At 45.0% G+C, this 18,366-nt stretch overlaps 1 protein-coding gene across 1 annotated transcript; it reads right to left on the reverse strand.

The window, feature by feature from the left end:
* Positions 1-1,958: 1,958 nt before the first annotated feature.
* LOC143839473 (interstitial collagenase-like) lies at positions 1,959-18,273 on the reverse strand. The gene is made up of 10 exons (XM_077341535.1): positions 18,114-18,273; positions 14,396-14,631; positions 10,984-11,132; positions 10,529-10,657; positions 9,686-9,847; positions 7,805-7,922; positions 6,746-6,879; positions 5,403-5,562; positions 3,748-3,851; positions 1,959-2,571 (listed from the first exon to the last, which is right to left on the reverse strand). The coding sequence occupies exons 1-10, from the start codon at positions 18,216-18,218 to the stop codon at positions 2,468-2,470; spliced, it is 1,401 nt and encodes a 466-aa protein (XP_077197650.1). The 5' UTR covers positions 18,219-18,273; the 3' UTR covers positions 1,959-2,467.
* Positions 18,274-18,366: the final 93 nt, after the last annotated feature.

Below are 18,366 nucleotides of genomic sequence, written 5' to 3' on the forward strand. Positions count from 1 at the left end.
GCTGGAAGGTTGGAAGAGGAAAAGGACGTAGAGGCTATAGAGGAAGCTAGGGAAGAGATAGCAGAAATAGTGGGGAATGGGGATACAGGGGGAAATTAAATATTCTCCATAAGACTTTGCAGGCCCCCATTAAGTTATATATCCAATTCTAAACCAGGCCATAATGTGTGGATCAACAAATCTACAAAATGGAGCTAAGGACAGATAGGGAGGATTTCTGTATAAACCTGAAGGATGCTTTAAGTTTTCAGAAAAATCTGAAATCTAATAAAAGGGATATTGGGGGATTAAAACTCCCCCCATTTTTTTAAAAAAAAGTTTGTTGATTTACAAAAAGACTGACTACTAAAATTGCCAGATCCCAATCCCTGGGAGACTCATGACTGTAACATGAAGAAGAGCTGATTTTTGAACCCAACTTTTCACTATCTGAAGGAGCCTTACAATGGCCTTCCCTTCCTCTCCACACAACAGATGCCCTGAGAGGTGGGTGGTGCTGAGAGAGCTCTGACAAGACTGCTATGTGAGAACAGCTTTAAGAGAACTGTGCCTGGCTCAAGATCACCCAGCTGGCTACATGGGGAGGAGTAAGGAATCAAACCTGGCACACCAGATTAGAAGCTGCTGTTCTTAATAATTATACCAAGCTGGTGAGGCTCTGATGTAATCACCCCTCCATTTTCCTTTTCCTTTTCTCCCACCACCCAGCTACAATGATCCCCTGCCTCTAAGGTGACCAGATTGTCCCACTTTTGGAGGGACATCTGGGGGTACCTGGCAAATTATACTTATGTTGAAATTAAAATATATATATATATTACAATACTATTTTTGCGTTCTATGCATTCTATGAAACTTTTTGTTGCTCCATGTAGACCAAATTTTTAATCAAGACCCCCCCCCCCCGGTCAATTGTGTCCCGTTTTACCAATGTTAAAATCTGGACACCTTACTCTAGTGGGAACTTGGCAACCCAAAGGCCACTAATCTCTCAGGTACCATTCTGTAGGCCCTTGATTTCTGTGGGAGCAGAGGTGGGCTTGGAAGCCACAACTTCCCTGGAAAGGGCCCTGTCCATCTTCACAGTTATGTCCCCTGATAAAGGAGGACTCGATGGCGACAGGCCTGGCCATGACCACCAGTGAAATTTGGAGAGGAAAAATGCTACGGTGTTCCCAACCAGAATTGTTCCCAATGGTGAAATTTAAAGGAGCTCCCAAATGGGAATTTAGATGGGCCTTGAGAGTCTGTCTAGGCAACTGGAAGCTAAGGGCAGACCAAGGTTTTGATGCTATTTTCTCCAATAATCCTTAACAACTATTTGTGAAACTTAAAGAAAGCTTCTCTGCTCTACTCTCCTACAGTAGACTGGAAGGTTATAGCTATCTCTATCTCTCTGAAACAATCTATTCTTAAGTGAAACTACAGGAGGGAGGTGAAGCGTACCTCCACATACACCTGAAGAAGTTGGGAGTGAATTTATAAGCAGTAGTATAATTTATCTCACAAGTGATTAGCCTGCAGAGAAGTTACCAAATACATTTAGTCCAAGTTCCTGAATAATTCTCTATCCACTTGAGAGCCAGTTTGGTGTAGTGGTTAGGAGTGCGGACTTCTAATCTGGCATGCTGGGTTCGATTCTGCACTCCCCCACATGCAGCCAGCTGGGTGACCTTGGGCTCGCCACAGAACTGATAAAGCTATTCTGACTGAGCAATAATATCAGGGCTCTCTCAGCCTCACCCACCCCACAGGGTGTCTGTTGTGGGGAGAGGGAAGGGAAGGCGACTGTAAGCCACTTTGAGCCTCCTTTGGGTAGACAAAAGCGGCATATAAGAACCAACTCTTCTTCATCATCATCATCTTCTTCTTCTACTTGGGTTTTCCCTAGCATGGAGGAGTGTGGGATGGGAGCTAGTCCCCCCTAATGTCCACAAACACCTAAGAAGCTACACAAATGAGAATGCAGGATTTATTAAATGTAGTACATTCACACAGAATAGAAAAGATCTTTCATGGCTTCTACCACATGAAAATTCACCACACAGCCATGTCAACCCAGTTCAGACTTTCAGCTAAAAGTAATCCAACAACACAGGATCAAATTAGCCACAAAACTGTCAAAAGCATGAATGTATTTAATTCTTCCACTGTATCCTCATGGCATTTCCTGGGTGGGAGACTATGGAGTGGTACCATCTTGGCTGTACAGCTTTGTTAGGAAATCACCATGGAAAGAAACACACAGAGCTATGTTTAAAAAGTACTTTATAGAAATGGGAGAATAAACCTCATCTCAACACAGTGTCTTCCCAAAGCATTTGATTGCACCAATTCATCCGGAACTTGCCGTAAAGTAGAGTGAGAGAAGAATGCCAGATGTAATCTTTGAGCACCCGGTAAAAGAAGGAGCACCATGCCTCTAAAGAAAGATTAGACATGGGAGGTACAATTGCTCAGAGATGCCTTAACAGTTCAACCAGGCGTTGGTTCTCAGATTGTCTCGGACAATTCTTTTGCTATTAAGGTCAAACTGGGTCTGTCTTGTTCCTTGGAAAAAATAGACGTACCCTAGAAGAGAAATAGAAATAAAGGAAATTGAAATGGGTCTCTCCCTCCAGACTGATTTTCCACAGAAAACAAAGGAAAGGCTTCTGCTATGGGTATGGACACGCTGATTGTGATGGAGATTTAGGCTATGCAGGCAAATATTGTTTTCCTTCTAAGTCACAGTAACATTTTTAGTTCAAGACCAGTTCCTAGTGTAGTGAAGTCTTCAGGTATTGGGGGGATAGTGAAGGACCATCAGTATATATCAGTATTCTGGATGTGTCCCAAGTTTATGGAGAACCACATAGCTCTTTTGTTCTTCACGTGTTCAAGCACTGAAAAATGTACAAGAAACAATTGATTATATGGCCGGGTTTTTCAGCTGAATTTGGGGATTCAGCTGAATGGTTCTTTAAACACATTGACGATATTCTTTGAATTCTGAGAAAACCCTTGGAAAATGATTGTCTTTTCCATACTCCTAGAATCATAGAATCATAGAGTTGTAAGGGGCCATACAGGCCATCTAGTCCAGCCCCCTGCTCTACGCAGGATCAGCCCTAAGCATCCTAAAGCATCCAAGAAAAGTGTGCATCCAACCTTTGCTTGAAGACTGCCAGTGAGGGGGAGCTCACCACCTCCTTAGGCAGCCTATTCCACTGCTGAACTACTCTGACTGTGAAAATTTTTTTCCTGATATCTAGCCTATATTGTTGTGCTTGAAGTTTAAACCCATTACTGCATGTCCTTTTCTCTGCAGCCAATGGGAACAGCATCCTGCCCTCCTCCAAGTGACAACCTTTCAAATACTTAAAGAGGGCTATCATGTCCCCTCTCAACCTCCTTTTCTCCAGGCTGAACATTCCCAAGTCCCTCAACCTATCTTCATAGGGCTTGGTCCCTTGGCCCCAGATCATCTTCGTCACTCTCCTCTGTACCCTTTCAATTTTATCTACGTCCTTCTTGAAGTGAGGCCTCCAGAACTGCACACAGTACTCCAGGTGTGGTCTGACCAGTGCCGTATACAATGGGACTATGACATCTTGTGATTTTGATGTGATGCCCCTGTTGATACAGCCCAAAACGGCATTCGCCTTTTTGGTTCATGTGATTCTTTAAATCAGTCCCAATTGTGTAATGCAGATTGTATCAATCATTAGCAAAAACAAACACAAGACATTTTAAAAAATCCCGTACCATCATACATGAGAGCAGCATCAATTCTGGGGCCAACTCCTCGGAAGTCTTGGGCTACATTTCTGGGGTATCCCCTTTCCATTGATTGTCTGTATTCATCATATCTGAAAAATGGGACACAACTTTAATTTGTAGGCCTGGGGAGGAAAGGGTTTTTTCCCCCAGTCACAACAAAGAGAATGGAGCACTGTAAAAATCTGATTGACATTACACTCCGTGGTGGAAATCAGTGTCATCCTAAACAGATTAACAAGCAAAAACAATTCAGTAAGGTTTTCATGCTAAGCATGACATTTTTATTTTGAAATGTTATTTATAGTCTGCCTTTCCCACTGAGCTTACAGCAAAGAAATCTGTACTTAGCCAGTTTGGTGTAGTGGTTAGGAGTGCGGACTTCTAATCTGGCATGCCAGGTTCGATTCTGCGCTCCCCCACATGCAGCCAGCTGGGTGACCTTGGGCTCGCCACGGCACTGATAAAACTGTTCTGACTGAGCAATGATATCTGGGCTCTCTCAGCCTCACCTACACCACAAGGTGTCTGTTGTGGGGAGAGGAATGGGAAGGCGACTGTAAGCCGCTTTGAGCCTCCTTCGGGTAGGGAAAGCGGCATATAAGAACCAACTCTTCTTCTTCTTCTTCTTATGAACATAAGAGAAGCCATGTTGGATCAGGCCAATGACTCTGTGTCATACAGACCTATTTTGCACTGTTGCGGCCATGTCAGGCCACTGCTGGGAGTTTGCCCCGACACTTCCTGTGTCCACATGGGGGACTATTTTCAGCAGTGGACCCTGTCTGCCCCAGATTTCTGCCTCCACGTGAGGCAGCCAGGGCAGAAAGGTTCCACTGTATAGGCAGGGTGTGTTTTTAAACATTTTCACAAAGTTGATTTTAATTTTTTTCATGAAGGTGGGGTTGCATTACGCTATCCCACCTTCTTGAACATTAAACATGATGCCCATTTGGCTCAGTGGTGCCATAAAGGGCTCAGAACCAACGGGGACATTTTTTGTCCTTTACAAAGTGCTTTAGGCAGGGGAGGAGCTGGGCCTCGAAGGCCCAGCTTTCCCCCATTCACATGGGCCTGGCCTTATATGGCCGCTGACAGTGCCTGCAGCACAAAAAGGACCATGGAAGAATCTGCATTCTCTTGCCATGGGAAGGCTGGAGGCCTGATTTGGGCTAGCCCTCTGCCAGTGCTGGACGGGTGCTGACATCATGGGGACACGGGAATTTGCCGTGCCACCAGACAGGTGGTAAGGCACTGTGTGGAATTCTTCACCGTGTGGAATTGGTCACAGTGGTGAAACACAGTGGTGAAACCCAGGTCACATCAGGAGGTCCATCAGTGGAGCCAGAACTCCAGAAACCCTCCCCCAAGAGAACAGGGTATCTCGGCCCCAGAAACAGTGTCTCTGCTATACTTTGTGGCTAACAGTCAGTCATGGACCTCTGCTTCATAAATTTATCCCATTCCCTCTTGAAGCTGTCTATAACAACATAAGAGAAGCCATGTTGGATTATATTCATGGACTATCAATAGAAAATCTATTATCTGTGAAAGAAACCTCAGTTGCTCTGTCTCAAGTATCTTAGATACTCAAATCACTTAGAAAGAATGGCACATCATCAATGCGGGATATTTCACTGTACCTCCAGTAATTGCTGCCTACGAAGAAATAAGTCTTCCCAGTCTCTGAATCAGTGAATGCAGCATCTATTTGATTAATGTCTCGGGGGAAGCCCAGTTGGGTGATGCTTTTAGGATAGCCACGTACAATGTCATAGCCATTTAGAGCCCAATATCTGTTTCCTGAAAAGAAAAGTAAAATTCAGTGCTTTCTGCTGGACGGGCCACTGATGGTACAAGAGTTTGGCCTGAAATATCTGCTAGAAGTAGCTTACCTAGTTGGCCACTATTTTCATCAATAAAGAAGAAGAAGGGCTGTTTAACGGTATGGTAACATCTCATTGCTTTACCAATCGGAGGCATCTCTATGATTTTTCCATAGAATTCCTGGCTATTATGTCATTATTTCTGGTCCCCCCCCCCGAATGGATGTCATGGCATACATGATGCTGGTGATCCCCTGCCCCCCCCCCCGCCTCCTAAGTTCCTACTGGCAGCCATCTGATGATGAGGTCAGTCCAGGACTGAGCCTGACTACAGGGAAGGGCTCCATTCTGGACACTTGGCACTTTTTTCGGGCCATGTAAAGCGGGGCATAAAAGCCAATTCTTTTTCTTACTTGGAAAAGATTCAACAATGGGTAACATCTGTGAAAGGCGCCAATGTGTGAGACTTTATATCTAAGGCGCCAATGTGTGAGACTTTATATCTAACAATGTTGTTGTTGTTAGTTGCAAAGGCATGTCTGACCCATTGCGACCCCATGGACAATGATTCTCCAGGCCTTCCTCTCCTCTACCATTCCTCAAAGTCCATTTAAGTTTGCACCAACTGCTTCAGTGTCTCCATCCAGCCACCTCATTCTCTGTCGTCCCCTTCTTCTTTTGCCCTCGATCGCTCCCAGCATTAGGCTCTTCTCCAGGGAGTCCTTCCTTCTCATGATGTGGCCAAAGTACTTGAGTTTCATCTTCAGGATCTGGCCTTCTAAGGAGCAGTCAGGGCTGATCTCCTCTAGGACTGACCGGTTTGTTCACCTTGCAGTCCAAGGGACTCACAAGAGTCTTCTCCAGCACTAGAGTTCAAAAGCCTCAATTCTTTGACGCTCGGCCTTCGTTATGGTCCAACTTTCTCAGCCATATATTGCAACTGGGAAGACCATGGCCTTGACTAGATGCACTTTAGCTGGCAGGGTGATATCTCTGCTTTTTAGGATGCTGTCTAGATTTGCCATAGCTTTCCTCCCCAGGAGCAAGCATCTTTGAATTTCTTTGCTGCAGTCCCCATCTGCAGTGATCTTGGAGCCCAGGAAAATGGAGCCCGGGACAATGTTATATGAGAACATAATTTGAAAATCACTAGGGGTTACCTTTAAAAAGAAAAACTTGGTCTTTTTCATAACTTTCATAGGCAGCATCTATTCCTGATGGCAGATTTGGCCAGAAGAGGGAAATGGAATTGAGTTCTATTTCTGATATGTGAGGGGATTTGCGCCAGAAAAACCTACATTAAAATTAGAAATAACATGTTAGAAATGATTTAGCATCTTTGGTACAGTTAGATCAAACTGAAGCCTGAACTATACCTGTTGAACTTCCACTTGGATACTTTTTGTACTGCGCTTGTTGAATTTTTGTATAAAAATTTATAAATTTATATGTTTATTGCTTAGGATTGCTTAACTATTCCATATTTTTTTGCACTTTTGGAGGCAATATTATTTAATCTTTATAGCCACCATTACACAGCTCTCTTTCTTTTCTGGATTTTCCATGTACCCCATTCATTGCTTTTGTACCACTTGATGATTGGCAACCCAACTGCAGACTAGAATCCCCTCTTCCCCCCTTAAAAAAACTCACCTTCCCACCTCTCCCTCTGTGATCCTTCCCCTATGCGCTGCATAGAGTGTTTAGCACCATGATCCTATGCAGACTCTCCTACTTCCACGTTAGCAGAACTCAATGGGCTTTCCCAGGTGAAACTCTGTTAAGGATTGCCTGCTAAGCCTTCAAGATAGCTTATTAGATTCTACTGTTCCCCATCTTTTATTTCATGCTCTAAATGGCATCTGTAGGGTTTCCAGAGCATCTTCCAGGCCCCTAGACATGCCTTCCATCCTTAATCTAGACTAAGAACCCCACCTCATGCTGAACTTAATCGTTCTTGTCCACCATGTGACTGTAGATGCTCCATTGATGCTCCAGTAGATGCTCCATTGATGATAAGAGTTCCTTTCCATGCACAGAGCAGGCACATGTACCAGAAAGGACTGAATCTCAGTTGCTTCAAGTCAATCCAGGGCCCAAACAATGCTGCTTGGTGCACTCAGCACTACTGGTTTGGATTTAAGCATTGTTTTTAGGGGAGGTGCCTGCTCGGTGCATGAAGGGCACCATGGCACATCTTGGAAAGAACTCTGACTTACCTGTCTTTAAAGAACATGATTTCTCCACGCAAGGTGGTGGCAGCATCAAACGTTGTTCTGGAGCTACACGCTTTTGGCGAGACAGGGCCAGTTGGTTGTTGTGCTTGGTGTGATTTTCCTAAGGGGAAGGAAAAGTAAAAATAATACAACTATGGGATTTCAGGGCTGAAACTGGTATTCAGTTGGACAAAGGCCATGGGCAGGGGTGGATGATGGAGACGCACAAGCTGCAATGCAAACAGTTATTAAGTTTGTTTTTTTTAAATTATTTTGTGTTCAGTAATTTGTGGGCACAAAAATATTATAGAATCTGAACAAAATTTCATCCTGATTTTACTCTAAGGAATTCAGAGCGCTGCAATTTGTTCTTGGTTGCCCATCATAGCACATGTATAAGATTGGTTGGGCCCCATGATCTCCAACATGGTGTAGGTTTATTGGCTCCCATGTCCTACTTCCCCCAAAGCAAAGAGTCATTCTGGCTCTTCTCCATATCACTGGCACTTCAGAAGCGCTGAGGAGGCAGCACCTTTGTATCTGCAAGGAGCATCAACTTGGAAATAACTGTCTCCATTGTACAGAGACACTTGGCTGGAAATCACCCAATATTTTGTGGTTGGCTTCAGATCACTATAAGCCATTTTGTGATTCGCTGCATCTGGCGTGACAGCAATTTTATGGTGGTGCCCACAGAATGTTCTCAAAATTCAAAAACTTCCCACAGGGAAAGGAAGGTGAAGGTAGGGGAGAGAGAGAGAGAGACAGACAGACAGACAGGGACCGTTTACGCACTGGAGGTTCCATGCCAGGCTGTAGGCTGGAGTTTTAGTCATGGCAGGTTGCCCCAGTTCTTCCTGCACCCACATGGGGGAGCCCTTGGCCCGGTGCACCTCATCCGCCCCCGATTTGTGTTCCTGCATGGGAACTGGGGCAGTGAAGTTCCCAGTGCATAAATGATCAGAGAGAGAGAGAGAGAGAGAGAGAGAGAGAGAGAGAGAGAGAGAGAATGAATGAACGAACGAACGAACGAACGAACGAATGAATGAGAAGTTGAAATGTTGAATGGGAAATTAAACTTCCCATTCTGCCTCGAGCCTTCGGGGGGAGGCAGGATATAAATAAAATAATAATAATAATAATAATAATAATAATAATAATAATAATAATAATAATAATAATAATAATAATAATAATATATATATATATATATATATATATATATATATATATCAATCTTCCCTGAACCTTGGTTCCCGAGCCCCGAACCAACTCCCATTTGGCCTGAATTTCAGCTTGTGAGCAGGTTTATCCAACTGCAAAGAGGCCTATTTGCTCAATGGTGGGGCTCCTTGTGCTTTAGTCAGTGCAAATGGATCCACAGAGCAAATAGGACTCCAATGGCCATTTCAGCTCAGGAAAACAGCATGAGTGAAAGTATGAAGCTCAAACTCCCCAGTCTGCACTCTGTATCCGAATCCTTCTGTTCCCAAGCACACCTGATAATGTTAGTTACCTGGTATCACACCTGTGTGTAAGTCGCATCCGGAACCCTCAACTCAACTTGTGGTGGACACCTTATCTCAGGGGTAGTCAAACTGCGGCCCTCCAGATGTCCATGGACTACAATTCCCAGGAGCCCCCTGCCAGCGAATGCTGGCAGGGGGCTCCTTGGAATTGTAGTCCATGGACATCTGGAGGGCCGCAGTTTGACTACCCCTCTGGTCCCTAGTCAGACTCCACCTCTACACCACACAAAATAAAATAAAGAAGCTATGCAAGAGCACTGCCTTGAATGACTAAACTGCATGCAAGTAAACTGTAGTGAAATCTGAAAGACTCTTGAGTCAAATTCATTCATTTGGAAACAGCGGGTGCCTTTACCATAGATGGCTTGAATGCCATCAATGTCATCCTGAGGTAGCTGAAACGTGCGAGGATCCACGTAAGAATAGGTGGGGAACATCAGCGCTCCAGCTTCTGTGGAGTGGGACAGACCAAGGGAATGGCCAAACTCGTGGGCAGCCACGAGAAACAGGATGGTGCCTGGAAGCAAGACAAAGAAGCAAGGTTTTTAATTCAAAGGAACAACAGGCATCTACAATATCAAATTAAGATATGCCGCTCCAGTAATCTGGTCGGGCCCATTGCATAGAAGCAGAACATACGCCAACAGTTATTAAGACTGTGTTATAGGACAAACATGGCATATAAATATACTCCCAACAATAAGTAAATCTGCAATGGTTAAATAGAGAAGCCACATATTCTGAGACAGTGTCCAACTAAATACCTTTCATAGAATCATAGAGTTGGAAGGGACTTCCAGGGTCATCTAGTCCAACCCCCTGCACTATGCAGGACACTCACATCCCAATCGCTCATCCCCTGTAACCTGCCACCCCCTTGAGCCTTCACAGAATCAGCCTCTCCGTCAGATGGCTATGCAGCCTCTGTTTAAAAAGTTCCAAAGATGGAGAACCCACCACCTCCCGAGGAAGCCTGTTCCACTGAGAAACCGCTCTAATTGTCAGAAACTTCTTCCAGAGGTTTAGATGGAATTTCTTTTTCATTAATTTCATCCCATTGGTTCTGGTCCATCCAGATCCCCTCTCAATCGTCTCCTGTTCAGGCTAAACAGACCAAGCTCGCTAGAGCTTCAATCTAAATAAATGGTTTATGTTCTTGAGTCATTAGGGTGGATCTTTGAAAGATATGTAGGCATACCTCTTGAGTCTTGTACTGTCCATGTTTCATCATCATCAAAATGGGCATCTCCACCTATAAATTTCCCAGGCTGGAAAGCATGAGCCAGGACTCCACTGGGCCCATCAAAGGGAGAGTTATCGCCATGATCTGAATGAAGAAGAGTGAATGTATTCAGTCCCAACGAATGTTTTTCCTTACAGCCATTACAACACACCCCCAGACTACAGAGATTGGCTCCGTTGGAGGAAACGGATGCTTTGGAAGGTGGACTTTCAGATATCAGAAACCTTTATTGACCTTTGTGGCCTTCTACCCCACTGAAATTCCTGTCTACCCCAGGCTCTATCTCCACATCTCCAGAAGTTTCCCAACTTGAATCTGGCAACCCTTCCCATCATCCCTCTACTTGTAGCCAAGGGGAACCAGCCAACTCTATGGAAAGCATTGACAAGACAGAAGTAAAGATAGCTTACCTCCTCTGTTAAAGGAGATCATTATATCTTGGACGCCGTCCGGCTTTTCCTCGAACGTCAGGGGTGATACTTTGCTCCAAACTTCAAACGCTTCCTGGATTATTCTTGACACGAAGTCTCTTCTTAAATCTGGCGTATAGTTCACAATCCTTTAAAATTATATATGAAATGCAAGTCAGTTATATGATTGTATTGGCTGTATACCGCCCCCTGCATGCAGTCTCAGATGTGCTATTTGGAAAAGTCAGAAATTCTGCTCAAATGGAAATCCTGAGAAGTGGCATTCAAAACTGTGGCCACCAAGACAGGTATAGCCCAATCTCCTGGAACATTAAGCATGAAGGATCCCATTGAAATGAAAGGGTTTAGATATATTGTTGTTGTTGTTATGTGCGAAGTCGTGTCCGACCCATCGCGACCCCATGGACAATGATCCTCCAGGCCTTCCTGTCCTCTACCATTCCCCAGAGTCCATTTAGGTTTGCACCGACTGCTTCAGTGACTCCATCCATCCACCTCATTCTCTGTCGTCCCCTTCTTCTTTTGCCCTCGATCGCTCCCAGCATTAGGCTCTTCTCCAGGGAGTCCTTCCTTCTCATGAGGTGGCCAAAGCATTTGAGTTTCATCTTCAGGATCTGGCCTTCTAAGGAGCACTCAGGGCTGATCTCCTCTAGGACTGACCGGTTTGTTCGCCTTGCAGTCCAAGGGACTCGCAAGAGTCTTCTCCAGCACCAGAGTTCAAAAGCCTCAATTCTTTGACGCTCGGCCTTCCTTATGGTCCAACTTTCGCAGCCATACATTGCAACTGGGAATACCATAGCCTTGACTAAACGCACTTTTGTTGGCAGGGTGATGTCTCTGCTTTTTAGGATGCTGTCTAGATTTGCCATAGCTTTCCTCCCCAGGAGCAAGCGTCTTTTAATTTCTTTGCTGCAGTCCCCATCTGCAGTGATCTTGGAGCCCAGGAAAATAAAATCTGTCACTATCTCCATTTCTTCCCCATCTATTTGCCAGGAATTGAGAGGGCCGGATACCATGATCTTTGTTTTCTTAATGTTGAGTTTCAAGCCAACTTTTGCACTCTCCTCCTTCACCCGCATCAACAGGCTCTTTAGTTCCTCTTCACTTTCTGCCATTAGAGTGGTATCATCTGCATATCTGAGGTTGTTGATATTTCTCCCTGCAATCTTGATCCTAATTTGCGGCTCCTCTAATCTCGCATTTCTCATGATGTGCTCCGCATACAAGTTAAATAGGCAAGGCGATAGTATACAGCCTTGCCGAACTCCTTTCTCAATTTTGAACCAGTCAGTGATTCCATGTTCAGTTCTCACTGTTGCTTCTTGACCTGCAAATAAATTTCTCAAGAGACAAATAAGATGCTCTGGTATTCCCATCTCTTTAAGAACTTGCCACAATTTGTTGTGCTCCACACAATCAAAGGCTTTAGCATAGTCAATGAAGCAGAAGTAGACGTTCTTCTGGTACTCCCTAGCTTTCTCCATGATCCAGCGTATGTTGGCAATTTGATCTCTAGTTCCTCTGCCTCTTCGAAATCCTGCCTGTACTTCTGGAAGTTCTCAGTCCACATATTGCTGGAGCCTAGCTTGTAGGATTTTGAGCATAACTTTGCTAGCATGAGAAATTAGTGCAATGGTGCGGTAGTTTGAACATTCTTTGGCATTGCCCTTCTTTGGGATTGGAATGTAAACTGACCTTTTCCAATCCTGTGGCCATTGTTGAGTTTTCCAAATTTGCTGGCATATTGAGTGTAGCACTTTTACTGCATCTGATCTCTGGTCCTCCCCATTCTATTGTTTTCTTCTATTTGTTTGCACTGTTCATTTAAGAAGGCATTCTTATCTCTTCTAGCTTTTCTCTGGAATTCTGCATTCAGTTGGGTGTATCTTTCTCTTTCTCCCTTGCCTTTCACTTCTCTCCTTAGCTATTTGTAAAGCTTCCTCAGACAGCCATTTTGATTTCTTGCATTTCTTTTTCTTTGGGATGGTTTTAGTTGCTACCTCTTGTACAATGTTGCGAACCTCCGTCCATAGTTCTTCAGGCACTCTGTCTATCAGATCTAATTCCTTAAATCTATTTGTCACCTCTACTGTGTATTCGTTGGGGATATGATTTAGTTCATACCTGAGTGGCCTAGTGCTTTTCCCTACTTTCTTCAATTTAAGCCTAAATTTTGCAACAAGAAGCTCATGATCTGAACCACAATCAGCTCCTGGTCTTGTTTTTATTGACTGGATAGAACTTTTCCATCTTTGGCTGCAGAGCACATAGTCAATCTGATTTCTGTGTTGACCGTCTGGTGATGTCCATGTGTAGAGTCGTCTCTTGGGTTGTTGGAAAAGAGTGTTTGCTATGACCATTGTATTCTCTTGACAAAATTTTACCAGCCTGTGCCCTGCTTCATTTTGTACTCCAAGGCCAAACTTGCCTGTTATCCCGGTTATCTTTTGGCTTCCTACTTTAGCATTCCAATCCCCCATGATGATAAGCACATCATTTTTTGGCGTTGCTTCTAGAAGGTGTTGTAGGGCTTCATAGAACTGATCAACTTCATCCTCTTCAGCAGCAGTGGTTGGGGCATAGACCTGGATCACTGTGATGTTGAATGGTTTGCCTTGGATTCGAACTGAGATCATTCTGTCATTTTGGGGATTGTATCCCAAGACTGCTTTTCCTACTCTCTTATTGATTATGAAGGCTACTCCATTTCTTCTGCGAGATTCTTGTCCACAGTAGTATACCTGATGGTTATCTGAATTAAATTCACCCATTCCTGTCCATTTTAGTTCACTGATTCCTAAAATGTCGATGTTCAGTCTTGTCATTTCTTGTTTGACCACGTCCAGCTTGCCTTGATTCATGGATCTGACGTTCCAGGTTCCTATGGAATAAAAATCTTTACAGCATCGGACTGTCTTTTCGCCACCAGTTACTTCCACAACTGAGCGTCCTTTCGGCTTTGGCCCATTCGCTTAATTCATTCTGGCACTACTTGTACTAGCCGTCTGCTCATCCCCAGTAGCATATTGGACACCTTCCGACCTGAGGGGCTCATCTTCCGGCGTCATATCGTTATGCCTATTGGAACTGTCCATAGAGTTTTCATGGCAAAGATACTGGAGTGGTTTGCCATTTCCTTCTCCAGTGGTGTGCTATAAATATGAATGGGATTTCCTCGTGAGTAGGCACATTGAAGACTGGAGGCTTTAGACCCCCTAAGGCAGGGGTAGTCAAACTGCGGCCCTCCAGATGTCCATGGACTACAATTCCCAGGAGCCCCTGCCAGCGAATGGGAATTGTAGTCCATGGACATCTGGAGGGCCGCAGTTTGACTACCCCTGCCCTAAGGCATAGCGTAAAGCCCCTCATTCCTGGCAAAAATTTACTTTACCTGTATGTCAGGTGGGTTTTGTCCCATTTAGGGTTTCCCTCTGTGAGGGTGAAACCACCCAGGTCAGGTACGCCGCACCTGGGCTTCTTCATCGCCTCCATTGTTTCAGCATCCACCTCCCCAGTCACTTCCAAGCCGAAAAACTCCTGCATTTTTTTCAGCTTTTCAGTCATAGAGTTAAAATTGGACTGGGAAACTGGTGCTCCTTTGTCAGTGTAGAACTTTTGTAAATAATCCTAGGAGGAAGACAAACCAACAAACACTGGATATCAATTATGAGACAGCTGTAATAATAGATCTAGGATTTTAGAAAATAATTGGGAAATAGAACTGAATATTAATTTAATGATACAGACTAGGAACAAGTATTCCAATGCTTTCCTTTCAGTCTCAAGTGGTTTACAAGAGGTTTACAAAGGTAGTATTTCATTCCAGTTAGGGCAGCCCCCGTAATGAAATTAGACAATAAAAATCGTTTGAGGGGTTGTGCTGAACTTGGAATGTGGGTTCATATGTGGTGGTCTTGCAAATTTTTGGAAATGAATATTTGCTGAGCTTGCTATCACAACCTGGGAACAAAGGAAACTTGCTATTGATTCTACTTAACTTATTTATCAAGGAAAACACCCTACATGAACATAAAACACTTATTAATTTTCTTTTAGTCACGGCTGGGATGCTTATTGCTCAATGTTGGAAGAATTCTGAAAGGATTTTCTTGTATAGGTGGTGCACTAAGTTATAGACACTAGCCTCTTGTGGTGCAGAGTGGTAAGGCAGCCGTCTGAAAGCTTTGCCCATGAGGCTGGGAGTTCAATCCCAGCAGCCGGCTCAAGGTTGACTCAGCCTTCCATCCTTTCGAGGTCGGTAAAATGAGTACCCAGCTTGCTGCTGGGGGGTAAACGGTAATGACTGGGGAAGGCACTGGCAAACCACCAGTGCCAGATTAGAAGTCTACCCTCCTAACCACTACACCAAACTGGCTCTCATAGCCTATCAGCTATTATTTTTTTTCTAACTGAGGACCTCCTGCTGAACTGCCAGGCGCCCTCAGCCTTCCATAGAGCACACTTTGAAAGTCACTAGAACACCTTTCAGTTTGCCAAAAGGGCTCTGCTAAAGTTTTTTAAAAGATAGTGGTGGCTGAAAGACCTGGAAGTGATGGCTTTGTTATGAAGCTACGTAATGGGAAGTCAGCTTTCCTAGGTGAGTGACTGCTTCCAGGTATCAGTGGAAGTCAGGAGAAGATATCACTGGCTGTTGGTTGTTCAAAGCAGAATTAAAGATGCATTCCAAGGCAGGGATATACCTGGCTGTTGCAGGTAGCAAGCTGTGTGGATTACACCTCTATGGTGATCTATGACAGGCGTCAAGATTTTTCTGGTTTAAGAGCATCACTGGGGTGAACCGTAGAGCATGACCCTGCTGTGGTGACATCACTTTTACATTGGCAATAGAAGTGACCTTGTGGCATTGGTGTAATACTGACTTCCCATTTTGGTTCCACCGCTCCAAATAGCAGTGGGGGGAGTGGCAAGGACTGGGGTAAAAGGTCTTCCATTATAGTGAAAGACCCAGTTCCCCTAGGATAGGGAAAAGGGGAAAAATTCTTCTCTGGCATGGACTTCAGCCGGAGCTGGACAAGCCAAGGTTGTCCTTGGAACAGATGCAAACATTAGCTGCCCATGCTTGTATTTAGATACTAGTAGCATCATCTAGAGCCTCTTGTGGCGCAGAGTGGTAAGGCAGCCGTCTGAAAGCTTTGCCCCTGAGGCTGGGAGTTCAATCCCAGCAGCCGGCTCAAGGTTGACTCAGCCTCCCATCCTTCCGAGGTCGGTAAAATGAGTACCCAGCTTGCTGGGGGGTAAACGGTCGTGACTGGGGAAGGCACTGGCAAACCACCCCGTATTGAGTCTGCCATGAAAACGCTGGAGGGCATCACCCCAAGGGTCAGACATGATTCGGTGCTTGCACAGGGGATACCTTTACCTTTACCTTTTAGCATCATTTATTTCTCTAATAGAGACAGCAGCCTTTATTCTCTTCTTTGACTAAGCAAAGTCTGAAGTCTTCCTCCAACCTATGGAGCCTTTCCTCATTGGAAGTCTCTGTTCTATCAGCAGAAGAGCAGAAGGAAGGCTCTTCACAGTGGAGGAACTTTCTCCTGTGTAAAGGAGGGTACCACGTACAATAAGCTGTTGAAAAATGAAAACACTGAGATCTCCAGGGTCAGCTCAAGGGATCTAAACTCACTAGGGGGAAAGACTGTGGCTCAGGGACAAAGGATCTGTTTTGCATGTAGAAGGTCCAAGTTTAAATGCCTAGCAGCTCTACCTAAAAAAGGACCAGTCAGTAGGTGACGTGAAAGACCTTAGCTGGAGAGCTTGGGGCTGCTAGTTTGAGTAGAAAATATCAATCTTGATGGACCCATGGTCTGATTCAGTATATGGTAGATTCATGACCTTGTTCACTCACTCATGTGCCACATGGAAGCTGCCCCAACTAGGCCACCTTCTTCTCTGCTGGGTGGAGATGAGGTGACCCTGGGTCTATGCTACTGAAACACAAACAGGAATTGCTCTGGGGCAAACAGGATGTCCTGCTGCTTTGGCACAATCCAGCTTGACCTCAGAGGCAGACTGGTAGGGAACAGAACCCTGGGCCACCTCCAGCCCAGGCCCCCCATTGAGCCTGCCAAACCAGACTGCTGCACACAGCTTGGCTGGTTGTAGATATTGTCTCTCCATGGGGATTGGGTCAATGAGCCAGACAGCCATGCCTGGCTTGGCCAGGCATCCATAACACCTCTCCAAGTGAGGGAGAACCAACCAGCATCTCTACCCTACCTAGCCAGCCTGCTGCAGGGGCTTAGCTTCCCATGTGAGGAAGGGTAAGTCAGCCAACCAGGCAGGCAGACTGGGCCCAGCAGCACCCCCTTTCTTTGCTAGGTGGTGGTGCAGCTTGTTGCATCTGCCACTACTGTGGGGGAAGGCTGGCTTCATGCTATGGTTGCCACCATCCAGATAGGCCCTCGGAATTTCCAGGAATTACAGCTGATCCCCAGAAGTTTGTTGCAGTGATGGCCCAGTGAATAGGCTGGCCCTGGAGATGCCCATTTCAAAGCCATTTTATGTTGCTAGCTCAGCTTTATTCTATCATACATTTTTGCTGATTTAGAATGTTTATAAGCTCACCTAGGCTTTGAGCCAAAGGTGGGCAACAGATTAAAAACGTTACAAATCACGTGAAGCTTCTAGCCAGCAGAATCCTTATTGATCAAATCCATAGCTGTTCCCATTGGCTGCAGAGGAAAGGACACGCAGTAATGGGTTTAAACTACAAGTACAACTATATAGGCTTGATATCAGGAAAATATTTTTCACAGTCAGAGTAGTTCAGCAGTGGAATAGGCTGCCCAAGGAGGTGGTGAGCTCCCCCTCACTGGCAGTCTTCAAGCAAAGGTTGGATACACACTTTTCTTGGATGCTTTAGGATGCTTAGGGCTGATCCTGCGTTGATCAGGGGGTTGGACTAGATGGCCTCTATGGCCCCTTCCAACTCTATGATTCTATGATTCTATAGCTGAATACCCTGCCTCTAGAACCCCATAGGCTACTGAAGGCTCAAAAGGCTGTCTTTAAAAGTTTTGGTGTGGAAAAAAATGGTTGCACGGGGGGGGGGAAGCATTATGGTTCAGCCATCCAGAGTTCATATTTACCTCCACCAACTGCATGTCTCCACTTTTGCTGCTGGCATCCACTGGGAAGGCGTTTGAATATGTGAAACTCAGGAGCAGGGGCAATAGAAGTTGAAATCTCTCCATCCTTACGTTCGCTGATGGGTCGCGCTGCTCCAGCAGTCCTTATTCCCTTGCTCAACTTATTCCCTTTGTTCAAACTCCGCTTATATAGCACCTGCGTATTTCTTTCTAGTCTGACGCATCTTGTGCAGCAACCTCCAATTAGGCTCAG

Source organism: Paroedura picta, chromosome 6 (assembly GCF_049243985.1).
Source record: "Paroedura picta isolate Pp20150507F chromosome 6, Ppicta_v3.0, whole genome shotgun sequence".
In the NCBI taxonomy this organism is placed as follows: domain Eukaryota; kingdom Metazoa; phylum Chordata; class Lepidosauria; order Squamata; family Gekkonidae; genus Paroedura; species Paroedura picta.

Coding starts and splice junctions, on each gene's coding strand:
- LOC143839473 (XM_077341535.1), bottom strand. CDS start 18,218: ATGGAGAGATTTCAACTTCTATTGCCCCTGCTCCTGAGTTTCACATAT. Junction 5,563..6,745: donor CCAAGTTTTTCTTTTTAAAG/GTAACCCCTAGT, acceptor TTTTCTTTTCAG/GAAACAGATATTGGGCTCTA. Junction 3,852..5,402: donor GTAGGCAGCAATTACTGGAG/GTACAGTGAAAT, acceptor CCCATTTTTCAG/ATATGATGAATACAGACAAT.